The sequence below is a fragment of the Podarcis raffonei genome, chromosome 12, assembly GCF_027172205.1.
Source record: "Podarcis raffonei isolate rPodRaf1 chromosome 12, rPodRaf1.pri, whole genome shotgun sequence".
Classification (NCBI taxonomy): domain Eukaryota; kingdom Metazoa; phylum Chordata; class Lepidosauria; order Squamata; family Lacertidae; genus Podarcis; species Podarcis raffonei.
In genome coordinates, this window is record NC_070613.1 from 47,372,988 (window position 1) to 47,394,221 (window position 21,234).

The 21,234-nt window shown below is 42.0% G+C and overlaps 2 protein-coding genes across 6 annotated transcripts in view; both read left to right on the top strand.

Annotated features, from left to right (window-relative positions):
• Positions 1-2,546: 2,546 nt before the first annotated feature.
• XCR1 (X-C motif chemokine receptor 1) lies at positions 2,547-4,404 on the top strand. Its single transcript, XM_053409837.1, has one exon. It carries the CDS (start codon positions 2,613-2,615, stop codon positions 3,648-3,650), a length of 1,038 nt encoding a protein of 345 aa, XP_053265812.1. The 5' UTR covers positions 2,547-2,612; the 3' UTR covers positions 3,651-4,404.
• Positions 4,405-10,980: 6,576 nt separating this feature from the next.
• The window catches only part of FYCO1 (FYVE and coiled-coil domain autophagy adaptor 1), a 58,435-nt gene continuing 48,181 nt past the window's right edge, over positions 10,981-21,234 (top strand). For 3 of the 5 annotated variants that reach the window (XR_008332917.1, XM_053409822.1, XM_053409825.1), the window contains exons 1-4: positions 15,387-15,475; positions 15,636-15,801; positions 16,826-16,932; positions 17,880-18,005. Coding sequence is in view for 4 of the 5 variants with exons in the window: in XM_053409822.1 (XP_053265797.1) it covers positions 15,747-15,801; positions 16,826-16,932; positions 17,880-18,005 (288 nt within the window). In the remaining variant the exon portion in view is untranslated. Of the gene's footprint in view, positions 11,051-13,224; positions 13,250-15,386; positions 15,476-15,635; positions 15,802-16,825; positions 16,933-17,879; positions 18,006-21,234 lie in introns of those variants that run through there. The other 2 variants (XM_053409823.1, XM_053409824.1) reach the window with 2 other exon arrangements.

The following is a 21,234-nucleotide window of genomic DNA, read 5'->3' on the forward strand; positions in this document are numbered from 1 at the left end:
TGTCATGGTGGCATAGCGAGCAAGGTGCCAGGCAGCCCTGCTACCCCTGGGCCCAATCTGCACAACTGTGCAGAGGGAGAGCGAAGGATGCAGCTCATTCTCCTCACTCTTCATCTCTGCTTTCACACCTGGAGAGAACAGATGAAGAGGGCTGTGAGGCTCCAGGGGTTGGCAGTGTCCCCCTCCTGCAGGAGCACAGGATGGCCTCAAGGGTCAGAGTGGTTGGTCATCTGCCAAGGGCCCACACCACAGTAGGGGCCCCACTGGCAAGTGCCCACTTGGACCCGCTTCTCTTCTTCACCATTGCAACCTGCTTGGTCACTCACCTTTCCTGCTGACCCGGGCAATGATGCTGGTGAGAAGAAGGAGCAGTCAATGTCACTGTCTGCATGCTCATTGGCTCTTTGCCTAGCAAGACAGCAAGCAGGTGGCAGCAACAATGAGGAACAAGAGGAGCAACTGGAGACTATGATTGTGAGGGTGTCTTGCCCAAGAGATCTCCAAAACATGGAGCCAGCACCTCGGTAGCTTTTGCAGGGGCCTACCAAGAGCAAACGAAGATCATGGCCACTGGGCCCATCACCTCCTGGCAAATAGAAGGGGAAGAAATGGAGGCAGTGAGAGATTTTACTTTCTTGGGCTCCATGATCACTGCAGATGGTGACAGCAGCCACAAAATTAAAAGACGCCTGCTCCTTGGGAGAAAAGCAATGACAAACCTAGACAGCATCTTAAAAAGCAGAGACATCACCTTGCCAACAAAGGTCCGTATAGTTAAAGCTATGGTTTTCCCAGTAGTGATGTATGGAAGTGAGAGCTGGACCATAAAGAAGGCTGATTGCTGAAGAATGGACAGTGGAAGACAGGAGTGCCATGGGGTCACGAAGAGTCGGACACGACTAAATGACTAAACAACAACAAAAATCTCTGAGTGGCATGGCTCCTTTGTAATAAAGGAGGAAATACATCACCAATGAGGATAAAGTAGTGCACCGAATCGCATAACATTTGCATCTGCTCATTTATATCAAGAGATGCAAATTTAGAAATAATTATTACAGTCCAAAAAGAAATACATAATAAAACTTATCATAATGGGGAAGATTGTGTGTCTGCTCTGTGTGCTTCCTATTTTATGGTTGATGAACAAGTTTAAGGGCTCTGCTCTCCCTTTTTTATTGATTTCTTTAGACTGGATTTGGCCTGGGCAGCCCTTCAAAAAGGAATTTATTTTGTAAAGTAGGGTGCATGGCCAGCCTACAATTAGGACAGAAGATAAGGAACCTAAGGCTGCAACAGGACGACTTCAGCCACTCTCCCGATAAATAGTAAAAGGGGTCCTTGATTTCTGAAGTGGAGCATGGTGGAACCTGTGTGGGAACTCCTTACTTATAGGGAAAGACATAATTTACCGTATTTTTCGCTCTATAACACGCACCCGACCATAACACGCACATAGTTTTTAGAGGAGGAAAATCTGTAGGCATGCCACCCGTAGGCATTTCCTCCATAACACGCACAGACATTTCCCCTTACTTTCTAGGTGGAAAAAAGTGAGTGTTATGGTGCAAAAAATACGGTACTTCCAAGTTTCTTTAAACTTGAAGGGTGCTGTCACAAAGCAGTGATGAATTTGTGGGTGTCTCTTATGAATGACAGACTTGATATCTTGAGACTGATAACAGCGAGGAGAGAAAATGAAAACTTGCCCAATATTATTCTTTTTTCCTCTTCACCAAACTTTTCTTAGGCATTGCAAGTATAGGCCATCGTAAAACATCCATATATAAAAAATTTAAAATATATACAAATAAACATGTAAATATGTAATAGTGAGGATTTTCATTGGAATTTCTTCCCGCTAAATAGTGCCATTCGTCACTCTGAGAGATACTATTGACAAAAACTCAGCCACCCTTGCAGTTACTACTGGGTTAATGTCAGACATATAGAATCTGATATTTTCATGGTGCTGTAATGTTAGACTACCCAAAACAAGGGATAGTATGCTTGCCCAATATTATTCATCTTCTTATTGAGGAATCCCTGCTAAGCTCCCAAAGAGCCCCAAATTTCCCTGAAATGCAATTTTAAAAGCATTGCTTTGAAATACTATGAAGGACATAAAGTATATACAGTGGTACCTTGGAACTCAAACAGCTTGACTCCCGAACGCCGCAAACCCGGATGTAAGTGTTCCGATTTGTGGACGTTTTTCGGAAGCCGAGCGTCCGACACGGTTTCCGATTGAGTGCAGGAAGCTCCTGCAGCCAATCAGAAGCTGTGCCTTGGTTTTTGAATGGTTTTGGGAGTCGAACAGACTCCCAGAATGGATTAAGTTCGAGAACCAAGGTACCACTGTACTACAATAATAAATACAAACACTTTATTTACCACCACCACCATCCAGACTAATTTAAAAGAAATATATTTAGTACAGCTAACTTGGTACAATAGCAGAACCGATTAAATTTCACTACCTGTTTTGAAGTTTGTATATTTGTTTCTGGTGTCCTGATTTCTTTTTCAGTTTTCCACTGACCGTAGTGAAAGTTCCTTGCTTGGAGGGGTTTTTATCCACAGCTTCAGAAGTGGACAAGCCCACCCAGAAGATGGAACCGATGGACTATATGCTTGAGGCAACCCCAGATTATGATCCAGCAAATTATCCTTCAGTCGAGTCTAATGTGTGCGAGATGGGGTCTGTTTCCACAATTACGAATATGTTTACCAGCATCCTGTATTCTCTCATTTTTCTCTTCAGCCTGCTAGGAAATAGCCTTGTCTTGTGCGTCGTAATGAAATACGAAAGCCTCACCTCCTTAACAAACCTCTTCATCGTGAACCTTTGCATCACTGACTTGACTTTCTCTTGCACGCTCCCTTTCTGGATTGTGTACAATTATTATGGATGGATTTTTGGTGACTTCCTCTGCAAAGCTGTGACTGCCATTTTCTCTATTAGCTACTATGGTGGTGTCATCTTCCTGACCATAATGACAGTCCTCCGGTACCTGGCTGTAGTGGATCCCTTGTCATCACTGAGAACTCAGACGAAAAGGTGCGGAAAACTGTTGAGTTTGGCCATTTGGGTGTGCAGCGTGTTAGTTGTGGTTCCTGAGATTATTTTTACCCGTGTAATACCTCACAATGGCGTACAGTACTGCGACTACGAAGGAGAATCTATTTGGAAGCTGGTGGAGTTGGGCCAACAATCTGCCTTCTTCTTATTTTCCTTCGTGATCATTGCCTTTTGTTACATAAGGATGCTGAAGATCCTGCTTCGACAGCGGTCTCAAAGGAGGCACCGGACCGTAAGGCTCATATTTGCTATAGTGCTGGTCTTTTTCCTGAGCTGGGCACCTTATAACGTGCTTGGTTCTGTGTACGTTTTGTCCTTTCAGCAGTACATTGTCCTACCCTGCGAACAGTACAGGCAAGTTTTCTTTGCTTTCGACATCAGCCGCAAAATAGCCTATGGCCACTGCTGCCTAAACCCGGTGCTCTACGTCTTCGTCGGAGTGAAATTCAGAAGGCACCTGAAACTCCTGTACAAGCATTATTCCCCTTGCCACAGCAGGATCCCACCTTCCAGCCCCAGAGCTCATTCTTTTCACATGAGCCCCTACGAGGATGCATCAATGTACTGAAGCAAAGGCCGCCTGAAAAAGGGAGAGTCTAATTGACCCAGCCAGCCTAACAAATAGATGAATGGCCACAACAACAACTGTCAATTTGCAACATCTTCTTCTTCTTCTTCTCCAGAGGAGGGAAGAGAATATCATGCTTGGAATTGCTTCTGTTTTGCTAATAACATATATTGGGGATCAGTCTGTTCTCTGTCTTTACCTCTGCTAAAAATTTCACAACTATAAATAAGAATCTGTTTCCATACAGGATAAATCGACCGTCTTTTTGTTTTCAAATAGTCAACTATTACTCTAATCCCTGAAATGTTTAAATGATCCAGGTATTGTTGTGTGATAAATCAAAACTTGAGATATTAGTAGCAAAGTGTTTCCAGACAAGGGGGGAGGGCGGTTAATATTGTAAATATGTCGCTAAGATATTGAATGGGTGTTGCAGCAACATGTGTTGCTATTTTTTAACTAATTGTGGGGTTTTCTCAGAAAGGCTAAATCCAGGTGAAATAGTGGTGCGGAGGAGATGCAGGTTGCCATTTTGATGCCAAGGAACCTGCAAAAACTTGCATACACGAGGAGCTCCCATCCCACAATAAACAGCCATATGCAATTGCATATTTGACCCAGCATAGCTACAAACACATGGAAACTCCCGGATATGAATTCAAATCTTGCATGCAGAAATTAGGTAGGAAGAGCAGAGTTTTGTCTATGTGCTGTTATACATGGACAAATTTGAAGGAAAAGTGCTATAGTTCAGTAGTAGAAGCAAATGTTTTACATGCAAAAGGTTTCATGTTCAGTCCCTGGCTTTTTCAGGCAGGGCTGGTAAGAAGACCACTGTCTGGAGAAGTCCTTTCTGTTAATGCAGACAAAGCTGAGCTAAAGAGAAAGACCGAATGTCCAACTCAGCATAAGGCAGTTTTTTGTTTTCCAAATGCAGGCTGAAGTTTTAATTCAGAGTTAAGATAAGGGTAAGGCTTTGACCATTAAGAAAACCAACTACTAATTTGCAGCACAGTGGTTGAAATATGTCCCTCTTTGGGTTCACTTGAAATGGTGGCAAACCCTTCCACAATATAACCTCTCAAAACTTGTTTAGTTCTACAGTGATACAGCATATATAGAGTGGCTACGAAACCTTCATATATATATATATATATATATATATATATATATATATATATATATATATTTGATCTGTACTTTTGCATTATGAATGTCTGATAATTGTAGAAAGCTGTTCAGTTCCGATTTAAGGCATTTTAACCTTCACAGTTTCTATAATTAAAAGGGTTTAAAATGCATACTCCATAAGTACAATGAACAAGTAAGGGAAAATAGCATTATTTTAAAAATTGCATTGTTTTGGTTTTTTTGCTGTTCCTAATAAAGTGTTTTTGAAAACTAAAGATGTGGTTTTTGAGCAGCATTTTATGCTTGGACATGGGCTCTGGTCACAGTTACTGCCAGTCAACATGTCCCCAAATAGATTCAGGTAGGTAGCTGTGTTGGTCTGACGCAGTCGAAATAAAAATAAAAAATTGTCCAGTAGCACCTTATAGACCAGCTAAGTTTGTTCTGGTATAAGCTTTCGTGTGCATATGAAGAAGTGTGCATGCACACAAAAGCTTATGCCAGAACAAGCTTAGTTGGTCTACAAGGTGTTACTGGACAATTTTTAATTTTTGTTATTTTTATGTCCCCAAATAGTGCTTCAGGTTAAGAACTTTTATGTCCAAGAAATAGTGCTTCAGGTTAAGAACTTTGCTTCAGGATGAGAACAGAAATCACGCTTCAGCGGCACGACAGCAGCAGGAGGCCCCATCAGCTAAAGTGGTGCTTCAGGTTAAGTATAGTTTCAGGTTAAGTACGGACCTCCGGAACGAATTAAGTACTTAACCTGAGGTACCACTGTATGTTAATAAAAACACCTTAAGCCTAGTTCAGTAGCAAACTTTCAGCCACTGCAGGTGTTTCCTCTCAGATGTTGCGTGCATGGCCAGATGTCCCAGTTCGCTACTGTGTTCTGCACCACCTGCAGCCTCCAAGGTAACCTTAAGGGCGGCCCAACACACAGTGAATAACAGTAGTCAAACCTGGAGGTTATCAGTACATTGGTTACAGTGGCCAAGTCATTTCTTTCCAGGAATGAACATACCTGGTGTTCCAGCCCCTTCATGTCATGCACAGACACCCTTGATAGGAGATGTAGCTAGGTGTAAGCAACTAGCTCTGAGAAACAGAGCTGCCATCAGCTTCTTTATGACATCTCCCCCTAAATCTCCTCATTACCTCTAACAGTGCCTTCATATAGATGCTAAATTGCATTGGACAAAACAGTATCCTATGGCAGTATCCTATACAGTGGTACCTCAGCTTAAGAACTTAATTCGTTCTGGAGGTCCGTTCTTAACCTGAAACTGCTCTTAACCTGAGGTACCACTTTAGCTAATGGGGCCTCCCACTGCCGCCGTGCTGCCAGAGCACAATTTATGTTCTCATCCTGAAGCAAAGTTCTTAATCCGAGGCATTATTTCTGGGTTAGCGGAGTCTGTAACCTGAAGCGTCTGTAACCTGAAGTGTCTGTAACCCGAGGTACCACTGTAATGTATAATTGCTGAGGTACAGTCACCCAATGCTACTCTCTGAAATCTGCCCTTCAGACCCAAGTTGAAACAGTCTTGCAGTGCCCAATCTCCACAACTCCCAGTCCATAGATCTGATCCAGGAAGGTACCAATGGTATCAAAAGCCATTGTGAAATTGAGCAAGAGGATCAGGGCCATATTCCCTGTTTACATTTCCACTAAAGGTAATTCATAAGGCAACCAAGACCAATCCCATCCCAAAACCAGACCGAAATGGGTCTGGTGTGGAGAACAGTTTTTGTCCACTGGGCCAGATCGCAGAGTCTCCATGTGTCCCTATTTTCCAGCGACGTCCCTGATTTAGAGAAGCCATCCTGGTTTCTGACTTGATCCTGGAATGTCCCACTTTTCCTTAGGGTGTCCCTATTTTCATTGGAAAAATGTTTGCGGGTATGGTAGGATGTTCCTATTTTCATTGGAAAAATGTTGGCAGGTATGGTAGGATGTTCCTATTTTCATTGGGAAAATGTTGGAGGGTATGGAGTTATCCGCCCGCCCCCCCAAGCTACCTGAAGGCAATACTGTATAGGGAAGCTTTTAAAAAAATGTTTAATTTTTATTATGTTTTTATACATGTTGGAAGCTGTCTGGAGTGGCTGGGGCAACCCAGTAAGATGTGTGTGGTATAAATAGTAAAATTATCTTTATGGAATGGGACATCCCTATTTTCACCGGAGAAATGTTGGAGGGTATGAGATCAGTATCCTTGCAGGCCAACTTTGACAGCTGGGCAGGACCACCCATCTGTCAATCATCTGCCATCATGGCAGGTGACTGATACGTGGGCGATCCTGCCCAGCTGTCAAAGTTAACAGCCCACCCCCAGTGGGGAAAGTGGTCTGCTTTGCTAGTGCATTCCCTACAGCAGCAGTACATGAAAAGAGTGTTATACAAGTTTTCTCCTTAAGCTCTGGATACACGTTTTAAACGCAGGAAAATACTAGTAGACGACCTGAGGATTGCTTCTGCTAGTTGAAAAGCAAAGCAAACGTCTGTGACTGCTCATCACAAGATGTTAAGATGGTCAAGGACATCCAGCATGTGTGGTGAGGGACCACAGTACATCTTATCAACTTGATACCGTATGGTTTCCGTTCCTAGTTTTCATAAACATTTTTCTTGAGAATCCACAGCCTTCCACAACCCAAGTGGATTTTAATGCTTATCACTTCTTTCCAAGCATATACTGTAGCAATGATACGAGAGAGATCTGTGACTGTTGGCTGAAATTTGCAAAACAAAATTATTCAGACTTTAAAAAGAACAAAGGTGGGTGCTAAAAATATACACCTCAAATGTCAAAAGCCGTATGTATATCTGAAGCTTCTTCAGCCTTCACTGAAAGCTTTGCAATGAAAGTAACCTTGGAAAAGGGCAGGGCTGTCCTATTAACTTGAGTAAGACACTCTGGAGGTGAGGGGAGGGACTTATCCTGGCCAAACAGCAGTAACAATAGCATCAAGTTTACCTGAAACTGCCATGACTGAAAGGGAGAAAAGAAAAAGAGAAGTCAAAAGAAAAGAAGAACTGGCCAGCCCACACACCAAACTGGACAACACAAAGTGAGAATAAGTCACAGGAAGTGTTAGATAGGTTTTATTTTGTCTTGATGTGTTGTAAACAAAAATTGCCTTTTTCCCTTATGGGGTATCCAAGAGCCCATATAGAGTCCTTACATAGGTTCCCTATTGGTAGGAGAAGATAACAGAGGCCAACCAGAGAATATTGAGAAGCAAAGCAGCTAGTAAGCTTGATCTTTATTGATCTGTTGCAACAGGGTGCTCCCTCACCCGCAGGAGAGAGGAGGAAGCCAGAACAATGGCACGCAAGGCCTTATAAAGACTTTTGAAATTCCTATCTTGTAGATCAAGACCACCCCCAGAAACATCATACATACATCACAGAAGGGGTGTAACCTAAGACCACCCCTCAGATACATCATACCTACATCACAGAAAAGGCGGTCTTAAAACAGAAATTTGAAAATTTGTTTAGCTCCTGTCTGGCAGGTTACTTGATTGGATTGCCTGGGGAGCCTGGCCAGTCTTTTGTAATGATAAATACTTAGTTCCTGGGCCATGTCACAGGCTCACACCTTATTCATATCTTAAATGTGCCCTTAAGACATGATTTGTGAGGAAAGAGACAATGGGGAGGTTTCCCACTTTGACCTTGCAGAGAAAACATTTGCTCAGTTTAGGAATCAAAATGGTTCCAGGTTGGTCTTCCTGTGCTGATCTGTGTACGTGCTTGGTTAGTACATTTATGAACATTTCCATATATCTAAGACCTCAAAATTCCTATCACAGATGCATGGTTAAAAGAGAACAATCAAGACATGGAACTTGATGCATTACTGGCCTATACTGAACTACATGTATGTTCCTCAGTCAGAGATGAATGAAATAAACTCTTTGTTGAGTCATAGAAAAAACAAACATCTCCCAAAGTTTTACCTGCAGATTACAATTTTACGTAACAACGCATAACACAAGCCAGTGTGTGCACGTTAGCCTGTCAAAACAGGAGACCCAAGTTCAAATCCCCAGTCGGCCACAATGTTCACCTTGGCCTAGTCAGAAGGTCTTAGTCCAACCTGCCTCACAGGGTTGTTGTGAAAATAAAACCAAAGGAAGGAAAGGTGGAATATAAATGTAACAATGTTCCTTTTGCATTCATGGACCATTTTCCCGCTCTTATCCAGCTCCTGTTTATTTCCAGTTTATTATCACTATCTTTAAAAATACTAAGCTTTTATCATTCTTTTTCTTTCAACATTTCCTCTGGTCATTCTCCTTCAGAGATTGAAGACCTTCCATGATCCGTCCCCCACTCCTTTTACTCATTTACTTTCTCCTTTTCCCACCCCAGGCTCTCCATTTCCCAGAGTGGCTGCCCAATGCAGCCCTAGTCCTTAATGGAACTAATGTTAGTGTTATGTACTGAGTTGAATAGGATCCAGAATGCAACAGTCTGATTGGTCCTAGAAAAATAGGATTCAGAATGCAGCAGTCTGATTGGTCCTAGAACAATAGGATTCAGAATGCAGCAGTCTGATTGGTCCTAGAACAATAGGACCCAGAATGCAGCAGTCTGATTGGTCCACAGGAGCCACCCAATCCAGCTCCAGGTGGAAGTGAATCTGCAACCTGATTGGCCTACTGGAGAATCCTGGAATTAGCCAATCACATGGGGCCCATTGTGTAAATAATGTATATAAAGCAGACATTCTGGGGGAACTTCCATTCCCCCTCACCACTATGAGCTGAATAAAGAGCATGAAATCCACTCTCGACTCGGAGTATATTTCAGTTAGTTAATGTTAATTAACATTAATTAGTTAATTAATGGGGTAACTGTGCCCCTAAAGGACCATGTGCGCAGTCTGGGAGTCATTTTGGATTCACAGCTGTCCAAGCCTACCAGATACTTGCAAAGTCTAGGTAATTTTAATCTGTTTTAGTATTTTAACTTCTGTGTGTTTTAAAGTAAGACACTGGATTGTCTCCATTTTATCATTTCATATTGTAAAGTCCTTTGAGGTGTGTGCGGTTTTTTTTAAAAAAATCAAGCAGCATATAAATTTTACAAAATAAATAAAAACAAAAACATTTTCAGTGGAGCCTTTGGCACAACCCCTCAGCCCCCGAAAGCCCCAAGCTCAGAAATACAACCCCATAAGTCAGGGCTTACCAAACTTGGGTCTCCAGCAGTTTGGGGGTTTTTTGGACTACAGTTCCCATCATCCCTGACCACCGCTCCTACTAGCTAGGGATGATGGGAGTTGTAGTCCAAAAGCAGTCCTAAGCCATCATAAAGGGAGCAAAGCCCTGCTGTACTCAAAAGTGGACTTGCTACTGAATAGAAACATTTAAGGCTGCGCTGGCAAGCCTGTACTACTACAAAAAACAAATCCTTCCGTTGCCTTCTATACAGTCTCAAAAACTCTTGTCTGTGAGGGAAGGGCGGAGGGATATTAAACATCAGGGAATGCATTCACAAAATTTAATTTGCCATTCTTTTATTGATGGAATTCCCCCCCCCCCTTTCCAATTTTTTGCTATAAGCATCCTGGCAGCTGTCGTTGCATAAAGGAAAACTTTCCTTTGGTTGTCAGGTATATATAAAAATATATAAAAGGTTGTCAGAATATATAAATCTGGCAAGACTCACAGCATTCATAAGACGACAATCGGACCAGAAATTATTAAAAGAATGGGAATGCGCTAAAGAGTATATGAAAAAACATTGTTCTGGAGTGAGCATATCGGTATGTAATGAATGATGCTTTGCAGGGTTAAAGAAAAATGATGTAAAAAGTATAAAGATAGAGGCAATCTACACTAGACACAACAATTTAGAAAGAGTAAAAATTTTGAGGTCTTATAACAAAGGAAGTCAATATGTGTATATGTATGTAATGACTAGATTAGAATGAAGATATGGTTTTATTTGTAGATGTCTGCTTTTTTCTGCTTTTTGTGTGTTTTTCTTTCTTTCTTTCTTTCTTTCTTTCTTTCTTTCTTTCTTTCTGTTTGTATAGTTTTGCTTGTAATTTTTGTTGTGATTAAAAAAGTTAGAAAAAATAAACATCAGCGAATGCGGTGAAAGGGTTAAATTAAAAACAACAACAACAACAACAACAGGAGGGCAGTCGAGAGGCATCATGGGAGTTTGCAGGCCTCCGGGGAATCATGGGAGTTGTAGGAAAACTCCAAGGAGCGTCTCCTTATGTCATGGCCGCCTTACGTTCGAGGTAACGTACTTTGTTCTTTCGACAGGGTCGCGGTGCGTCTCTCCCCTTTCCCCGCTTTGCCCAGGCGGCCTTGGCTGCCCTTGTATTTCCGTCGTCTTGTCAGGAAAGCGGCTCTCAGGCCCACTGGGCAGCGCAGGAGTGTATATCTTTTATTTTGTGGGGTGGTGAGGGTAACTTTAAAACCAAAAACTTTTTATTTTTTATTTCCACTTGTTGCTGCTGCTGCTCTTTTCCCAGCCCCGCCGCTTCCTGGAAAAGGGTTATGTCTCTTCTCCCCTAGCGAGAAAAGGATGTCACTTTGATAATAAGCTGAAGTGAAAAGGGAAAAAATAACAATCCAATAATTTCACGCCATCTCTTTTTATTTCATTTTTAATCTTAAAAGCAGCTGATCTGCCTTCCTGCCTTTTCTTTCACTTCGAGTTCCTGGGGTGTGTGTGGAAATAATAATAATAATCACAATCTTATGAGCGACGAAATCAATTCGATTGTGTTTTAACTCTCCCAAAGTGGGTCGGGGATGCGATGCCTTTTATTTATAACTCCCGTGCGAGAGCATCCAGTAGGTTGTGTAACAGGCGCAGCTGAGGAGGGTGGAAAAATAAAAATGAGTGTTTTTCGTGTCTCGTTCAGATCTGTCTTAGGAAACAGTAAACAAAGAGTGTGGGGCAGGGTGAGGTGCCTTTTTTGGGTTTTTTGTTTTGTTTTGTTTTGTTTTGTTTTGTTTGGCAGGCCAAACGAGAAGATGCAAACGAAAAGCATTCTCTGGCAGCCAGCCCACCCTGCTCCCCAGGCGTATAAAATACTCAGAATCAGCTGCTCATTCCTTTCTGTTGTGGGCTAACAGGCCGAAACCACAACTGGGGCGATAACCAAAATGTCCAAAAAATAATAATTAGCGAGTAAAACTGTCCAGTTCTCCCGAACTGCCCCTCAGGGCAGGCTGGATGGTAATATATCAACAGTAGAGGAATGACAACAGCAAACAAAATGGGCTTCATAATAATAATAATAGTAATAATTTTATTATTTATACCCCGCCCATCTGGCTGGGTTTCATGTTGATCCTGTGCACGTGTTTAACTCGGAAGTAAGTTGAGATTCCTGCATTGCGGGGGCGGGCGGGTTGGACTAGATGTCCCTCAGGATCCCCTTGCAACTCCGCGATTCCATGATTCTAAGCTTCACAGGGTCCAAATGGCAACTGTTCCCACAAGATTTCTGATTCTGTAAGCCTCCCATCGCTCACTGTCTCAGCAACCCCAATCTCATTTCCTTCCCAGCTGTTGTGTTGCACGTTAATTTCGTGAAGACAGCCACTTCAGAAACAAAAGTTCTTCTTTCTTCCCCCATGTATTTGATTATTGTTACACTTATCTTCTGCCTCTTGTTCATGGAGTTTGGGCATATGATCCTCCCTTTATTCTTAACAACAACCCTGTGAGAAGTGTTAGGCTGAGAGACAGGGGCTATAAACCCAACCTGGTTAGCTTCGTAACTTGAGTGAGGATTTGGTTCTGGTCCAAGTCCTGTGCTCTAACCATAACATCACACTGACTCTGTCATGCTGTCATTCTATTTCTTAGCAGCTGTATACTTTTAACTCCTAGTCATCGGATTATTTACTTTTTGGAGAAGTGCCAAAAAGTAGCAACTTGTTTATTTCCACTTAAATCTCTTCATTTCAAAGGGAGTTAGCTTTGATTTTTGCAATTAATTTGTTAGAAAGGACTTGGGGGAAGCTGCTGGTGAGTCTAAAAATGTGTTCCACCTTATTAGATTTTAAAAATGCTGACATGTAAACATTCAGCGGCCTACTAATCCTGCCGGCCTAGTTTCTGCCAGATGACAGGGTGTTGCTAGCCTCTGCCAAAACAGTGAAGTTATTGTATAACTCCAAGTATACCATTCTTATGATTCACGTCTGAAATACAGGTATAATAATTCCCTTCTGGAATTGTATCACCTGTTTGCTATGCAGTTTGCGTTCTTTTTTAAAAAATTCAGAAATCCCCAGCTAACTGCCTTTTATATGTAGCTGAATTTTGCTGCAGACTGAAGATACAAAAGCGACCTTATTCCTATCTATCTGAGCAGTGCATATAAGGTCTTGATGCTGGGTTCAAGATGTTATCGCTCCTCTTGGTTTCAGGCTTTCCATTGTAACAGATGAAACATCCCATTTCCCAGGCTTCAAAAGTGAGCAGGGCTAATGGTGGTATGGAAGAGATGTCCCAGTTGGGTGCATTTTTTTAGGTTCAAGACAATCTCTCAGCAGAGGGGGTGGAATAAAAATGTTGCTAATGTGTCAAAGGTTTAACAGTCAGGAGTTTATTCTCTCCTTAAACTAAAAAACAGTGCACCCTTCAGTAAAAATGAGTCAGATCCCCAGCTAGAGATACCATAAAAACACATTTTGTTGGTGATTTTGGAGGAAGCCAAGAAACACGCAGTGGTTGAGAATTTAACAAAGCTCTTTTTCCTGAGGAAAGTGATCACAGCAAGATAAAGTACCAGAAGCAGATCTTAAAATTACATTTCAAGCACGTTTCAACTAGTTACTATATTGTGGTTGAAATAGTGTGATGTGAAACTCTGAGGGCAGTGTTACCCCTCTGTATGCAAGCAAGCTGTGAACCATGTGCCTTAAAGAAAGGAGTTTTGAGATTTATTTTGTTCATGAACTAGGCTGTGTTTTCATCTGCTACTTACACTGCCTGCTTATGATTTAGATTTTTTTTTAAATTACGTACATTGTCACCCCATTTTACAAGTGGGGGGCTAAAGTAGAGAACTCCCCAAGAAACTTCATAGGGGAAGTGTCAGGCAGTCTCTATGCATCAATGAATACAGGTACCACGTTTATGCGGGCTGCTGCAAAATAAATAGATTGGCCTTCCCTCGCTCGGGGCTGCTGCCCTGAAGTAAGTGAGGGAAGCAGTGGTCCTGAGTGACTTCCAGGCAGCAGCCCCAGTGAGTCACTTTCTCTCTCTTCCCATGTGCTCTCCTTTTTAAAGTGGGGTGCTCCCACATCTCCCCCACTATCTTAAGAGTAACTGTGATTCTGTAGTAAGAGTTGGGGGAGAGATGCATTTAAATCTTGCTTCTGACAGATGGTGTTGTTTCTTCTATCTGCCACTTGTCTAAGGTCAGTTACACAGCACCTAGCTCCAGTGTTAGAAGCTGAGATTTGAAAGCTAGGAGCTAAATGGCACCTGAAACCGAGGTTACGGGCGCAACAAGAGACTGTCTAGGCACATTTTTTATAACAAGAATACAAAGCTGAAAATGAATGAATGCAGCTAAAATATTATGTTCATTTTTCACGTGGTCTAGTCCTTCCCCTGCTCACCCCCCTAATATTCTTAAGAGGGACTCTTCTCCAGTCTTTAGCTGGAAGTGGGGAGGCAGAAAAGGGTCTTCCTTTCCTTCCACTCTGCAGTTTTACTCTGCCCAGGGCTCTGAAACTGTTTGCCTTAATGAAATTCCCTGTCGCAAAATGTGCCTAGAACAATGGGAGTTTCGAGCACTGCATATATCTTATCAATGTGAACCGCCCTGAAATCTGAGGGTATAGGGTGGTACATAAATTTTAACAACAACAATCAATGCCTCTGACAGTATTTTTATTTAATTATTTATTAAACTTAGTGGTTGCTGGGATGGTGGTCCGTAAAGTCTGAAACACATATTTACAGTTGTTGGCATTGATATATAGTTTTAAACAAAAAGTGCAAAGTTCTAATTTTAATCTGGCAGCTCCTGATGTGGCTATAACATTGCATGACTTATCATACTTCTGACTACTACCACGGCTCACCATGTGAGCAGTCACCTGACCACTGTGGCCTTTTTGATTGTGTCGCAGGTGATGAACCTCACCTCTGGTGGATCACTGACTTTGGGAGCCCCCTGTAAAACCCAATTTTTCCATTATGAATACAACCACTTTGAACACATCGAAGGCACATTCCAGGGAGTATGGGGGTGGGACACTGAAAACTACCATCGAATCTAAAAGTGAATGAGCTATGAGTTGTATGAGTTGGAGCCAGTGTGGTGTAGTGGTTAAGAGCGGTAGTCTCGTAATCTGGGGAACCGGGTTCGCGTCTCCGCTCCTCCACATGCAGCTGCTGGGTGACCTTGGGCCAGTCACACTTCTCTGAAGTCTCTCAGCCCCACTCACCTCACAGAGTGTTTGTTGTGGGGGAGGAAGGGAAAGGAGAATGTTAGCCGCTTTGAGACTCCTGAAGGGGAGTGAAAGGCGGGATATCAAATCCAAACTCTTCTTCTTCTTCTTCTTCTTCTTCTTCTTCTTCTTCTTCTTCTCTTTTGACGTTCACTTCTATGCAGTGGCTCAATTTAGATTTCCTCTGAATGAACAGAGAAGGAAGAAAATTGTTCCACTGATAAGAAAAAATAAAGGTATTGTTGATGATCCATATGAGGGCACTACCTTTATTAGACCAACAAAAATGTTATAAAGTATAGTGCAGTAATCATGATTTAAAAATCAGAAATACCATAATAGCTGCCTGTAGCAGAATTTGTAAATACGAAATCTTTCTCTTCCCTTCCCTTGCAGATGCTGTGAAGACAACTAATAGCTGCTAACCAAATGCCCACCAACCATACAAATTTTGCCCTCTTTGCATAGCTGGCTGAGGATTCGCGTAGTGCACCTTTGCTTTCAGCAATGGCCAGAAGTGGTGAAGAAAGTCAGCTGCAGAGGATTATTCGGGATTTGCAGGGTAAAATACTGCCTGGGTGTGATTGACTCATTCGTTGTATCTTGATGCGAATTTGTGCTTCTGTGGGAAAGAGAGAGACAGGAATGTTGTTGTGTTGGGACAGAGGCTACAAGAAACAGAGGGCAAGAATTGTTGTTAAATGAATTGATTTATAGATAGCTACACAGCATAAAGCAATTGAAGTGGGGTAAATGATAAAAGCAGAATAAAACATAGAATCATGTGAAATTGTTTGCCATTCAAATTGGCTATTTTCTCCAGGCTACCACAAATGCTCCATTTCTTCCACCCTAGTTTTTTTAAATGTAGAGACAATTTGCACAGGGAGCTACTGCGCTCAGGTTTCAACAGCCTGTGTGTGGTATCCAAAACGTTGCCATTTTTGTTAACTGCCTTGAGGCATGTGCAAAAGACAGGATATGCATCTCTGAAATAATAAATAACCCTGCCGATGATGTCTCAGGTGGCCCATTTCAGACCTGATGAAGGGAACGTTTCAATGGGAACTTCTCATGCTCCCTGTTCAGCATTATAGCCTTAAACCAGAGCATAGGGAAAGTTACTTCTTAAAATGTAGGTACAATGTGATCTAGGTGAAATCAGTGGCTGTGTTTGGACATCGTAAGTTATCACAAGGGGAATGAACCAGAATGAAACTTGGGTTTGTGTCCTCACTCACTTCTCCTGTCCCATGGCTGGAAGGAGATTGGAAATGTTAATTTCTGCTTTTGGTTAGCTACAGCTTTGTTTGTCATCTGAACCAGGAGCTGTGGTTAAATACTTCTTTCTCCGAAACTTTATTAGGCAACTCTTGCAACTCTTGCCAAGTTCACACCAGTATTGCCCTGACCAATGTATTTTTTCCTCCATTTGTGGCATTTTATGTCGCTTGAACTCTTGACCCTGTGTAAGACGCTGTATGAAACATAAAATATATTGATGGACATAAAAGAGATTATCATTTCAGTTATTCACATTGTTCCTGTTTAAATTCACAAATGGTGCTTTGTGTTTTTCTCCAAAGATGCTGTTACAGAACTGAACAAAGAATTTACAGAAGGAGGAGAACCAATCACAGATGACTCTATCAGTTTGCACAAATTTTCCTACAAGTTAGAATACCTTTTGCAAGTAAGTAGTGTTAGCATTTACAAGCGGACTATTTCCTGAGAGCTTTCCCTTAAAGTAGCTAAATGAAGTGGCTGATAACCAGAATAAATATTAAGAATTGTTAACCAAGGAACTGGCCAAGGAAAATCTACATATTAAAATGTGTTAAAAGGTCAAGGAACATTATTAATATTATTGGAATATTGTGTAACTTGTCTTTGAAAGTGCACCCTTTTGCCTTAGAACCATAACAATACATGTTGCTGTGTATTCTAAATCTCGTTCATTAAAACAGAATAATTTACAGGATTAAGTATGTAAAAATAATTCCCTGGGTTCTCTTGCATTCTGCAGTGACCAACAAAACCCGCAACCCTCCAGAATGGGACTGTGCAAACTGGTTCAGACACAATTTGTGTTGTCTTTCATTGAATTCTGTTACACAAATGAACATCTTACGCTTGTTCAACTAAAACCAGTTCATGATCATAGAATCATAGAATCATAGAGTTGGAAGAGACCACAAGGGCCATCGAGTCCAACCCCCTGCCAAGCAGGAAACACCATCAGAGCACTCCTGACATATGGTTGTCAAGCCTCTGCTTAAAGACCTCCAAAGAAGGAGACTCCACCACACTCCTTGGCTTGCCCATGATGTTCAAGTCAGGAGAATGACATATAGTTTGGTCAGTATGCTGATTAAACTAGTTGCTGAATCTGGGATAACCATTTTTAGGTCTAACAGCTTTGTTGCACTGTCTGTTTCCATAGTATTTATAAACATACGTTTCATATTGGCAGTGTTAGCCTATGTTAATTCATCCAGTGGCTTTTAGGTCTGTTCAGAAATCCCAGCGGTTATTGGTGGGAACACACTTCACTTTTCTCTGAATGCTTACAAAGAGAGCAAGCAATGTTTTGTCAAATCATCCGTTTGAAGTTACCCTTTCCCCTTTTCTCTTCCAAAGTTTGACCAGAAAGAAAAGTCCAGCTTACTGGGCAATCGGAAAGACTACTGGGATTATTTCTGCGACTGTCTGGCAAAGGTTAAAGGAGCCAATGATGGAATACGCTTTGTGAAATCTATTTCAGAAGTAAGTAAAGTGCATGGATCTGTCATTGGGGCCATGCAGCATAACGTTCTGACAGGCCAGTCTAACTTGGATGGGTGATGCTGGAGCAGAAGCTGTATATGCCAGTGGTCCTGTTATCTAGGCTCCCTAATATGAAGCCTTCCACCAATTCCTGAAGATCTGTCATTTTGCACAGGATATTTCAGTACTTGTGGTATGGTGCTCTAGGGCTACTACATCTCTCTTTTAATATAGATAGATAGATAGATAGATAGATAGATAGATAGATATTGAATTTTTGAAAAGATTTTATACATATAAAACAAAACGATTTCCAACATTAAGATGCAGAGTTCTTTCAAACCCTTGGACCGCTTCTCTCCCTCCATGGGTTCCATCTTTAAGATTAAATTTACTGCATCTTTTACCCTTATCTATCATATAGAGGGACGCGGGTGGCACTGTGGGTTAAACCACAGAGCCTAGGACTTGCCGATCAGAAGGTCAGCGGTTCGAATCCCCGAGACAGGGTGATCTCCCGTTGCTCGGTCCCTGCTGCTGCCAACCTAGCAGTTAAAAAGCACGTCAAAGTGCAAGTAGATAAATAGGTATCGCTCCAGTGGGAAGATAAACGGTGTTTCTGTGTGCTGCTCTGGTTCGCCAGAAGCGGCTTAGTCATGCTGGCCACATGACCCGGAAGCTGTACGCCGGCTCCCTCGGCCAATAAAGCGATATGAGCACCACAACCCCAGAGTCGGTCACGACTGGACCAAATGGTCAGGGGTCCCTTTACCGTTATCTATTATATAACCATAATTACCACAAAATTTAATTCCACATTACAAGTGTCTTTACATCCCTGCCAAAGATTTTAACTGTTTACAGTGGTCTTTTAAATAATTTACAGATTTACTCCAGTCTTTCGAAAATACTTGATCTTCCTGGTTTCGAATCTTCCCAATACATCTTTCATAGCTGTTAATAAAATCATATGGGCTGACTACTTTTGAGTAGGGAAAAAGACAAAGACTTATATTGACATATATATTTAAATGTAGATATGGTCTACGTTTTGATAGTGTGCTACAAATGTATCTTCACCCCTCTCCCCTTTAGATTTCTTACCTTCATTCAGACTGCAGGCCAGGAAGGGTCAAGTCACATGATAGATTCATTTTCCTCATGTGATCAGTCCTGACCGTGGTATCTCCCCCTCCCACATTTGTCCTTGTGAGCATGCCCAAAGATGTTAAGAAGCGCTCTAATTAGCAGATGATCACGTGGCAGCCAGCCCTTGTTGCTCACTTCTTGCAAGCTACAGAAACACAATGGGTTGTATGTCTTTCTTCCTCATATATTTTTATGGACTGGATCCTGCTATTGTACTCCTACCTGCGCCGAACTTGCATCAGGTGCCAGGGTTTGTGGTTCCTCACCCCCGACTCATAACAAGCTTCCTTAAGTCAATCATAATGGTTGGAATTTTCCCGCCTTTTCAAACAGAATTAACACAAACTAAAGAGCATTTCTTTAGAAGTGTTCACTGTAGTCCTTGGTTCAAATATTAACATCTCCAAAGAATAAAGGGTAATTGGTTCTAGAGAAGCTTCAGGGTCTGCAAAAATGTAGGGGTGCAACTGACAGTCAACATGTTTTTATAGTGCTATCTGTGTGCTTGGTGCTTTACAAAATACCATAGGAGGAGTCCTTGCCCCAACAGTGTAACAGCTCAATTATGTGCAAATTAACAAATTACTTCAGGTAAGGCCCTGGAAATCATTGTTTCAGTTTCAGGTGCTCAATTGTCCCCTTATTCTTATTGCCACCAATATAAATTTGGTCCCTATCAATGACGCCCATGAGATTTTCCCTCCCAGCAGATATTCAGCATAAAATTAAGATGACCTTCCTCGTCGTTTGGCGAGCCGAGCCAGACATTTGCTGACAAGCTCTAGCATAGAAATTATACAACATAAATAAACATTACACAGATTCCATCTGTCTTAGGAAAGGGGAGCACCAGCAAATCTACTGCAAAGCATTTGAGGTGGCAACACTTTGAATCTGGTCAGAGTAAAAGGCCAATGGCTACATACAGAGCCTTAAAGTAAGCAGCTAATTGAAAAGGAGCATCATAAGACAGTGGTGTAGCATGGAGAGCTGTGGGAGGGCATGGCTCCAGGCGCTTTTATTTTATTTTTTTGAGGGTGTGCGATCAGACGCTTCCACAACAGGCTCCATCATCAGAGCCTGGCTCAGGTGCATGAGGGAGCTGCAGAGACAGTTTCCTTGCATGGCGGCCTAGTGCTGCCAGCTGCAGCTCCACTCCTAGGTCAAGCCCGACCTGTGGCAGAGAGAGGCTGTGGCACATGCACCATTATATTATGCTCCGCTACTGGCATAAGAAATATCCAAGGCGCAAGGGAAGCAGGTTGCGCATGAGTGAGCCAAAAGGCGTTGTAAGGAAACATCCCGGAGGCTTTTATTCACTGGGGCTATTGCAGAATCAAATCCAGTTTGAAGAAGGGACTAGGGTGTCGCAGTTCAGTGCAACAAGCTTTTTGAGGCAACAGACATTGTCTACAGTGGCTCTCCTCAGGTAAATACTTAGGCAGCCCTGCTACCATCTTAAAGATCTTAAGCCAAAGCTTTAAGACTGCTCACCAAGCTCTCAAAAGGGCACCGCCCTGCTTCTAATAATATAACTAGGTATATGTAAAGAAACACATGAAAAAATAGCTTGGTTGCATTTTCAATTTGATGACACTCCCTTCTCAGCTCCTTACGCAGCTGCTATATGAGCACTGACAATGAATAGCTTCAGGAATATACTGACCCCCTTTGGTGTAAAAGAAACAATGTAGTAGAATGACTGACTGAAGCTTCCTAAGAAGCAAGGGCGTTATGTGTAGCCCAAGAATACCACCCCCAAATAGTGGAAATTTTAATCTATTCTATAATTTAGTCGTTTAACACCCAACTACACTGCAAAAACTTCTTTTAAAATACTAAAATATTTTATTGTCTAGCTGATCTTTGGACAATTGAGCTTGCAATAAGATGAAAACTTAAGACAATAGCTGCCTTATCGCAGGTCTGGAGCGGAAAGAATAACAGCATCATTGGTATAAAGTAGAATACAGTGGTACCTCGGGTTACATACGCTTCAGGTTACATACGCTTCAGTTTACAGACTCTGCTAACCCAGAAATAGTGCTTCAGGTTAAGAACTTTGCTTCAGGATGAGAAC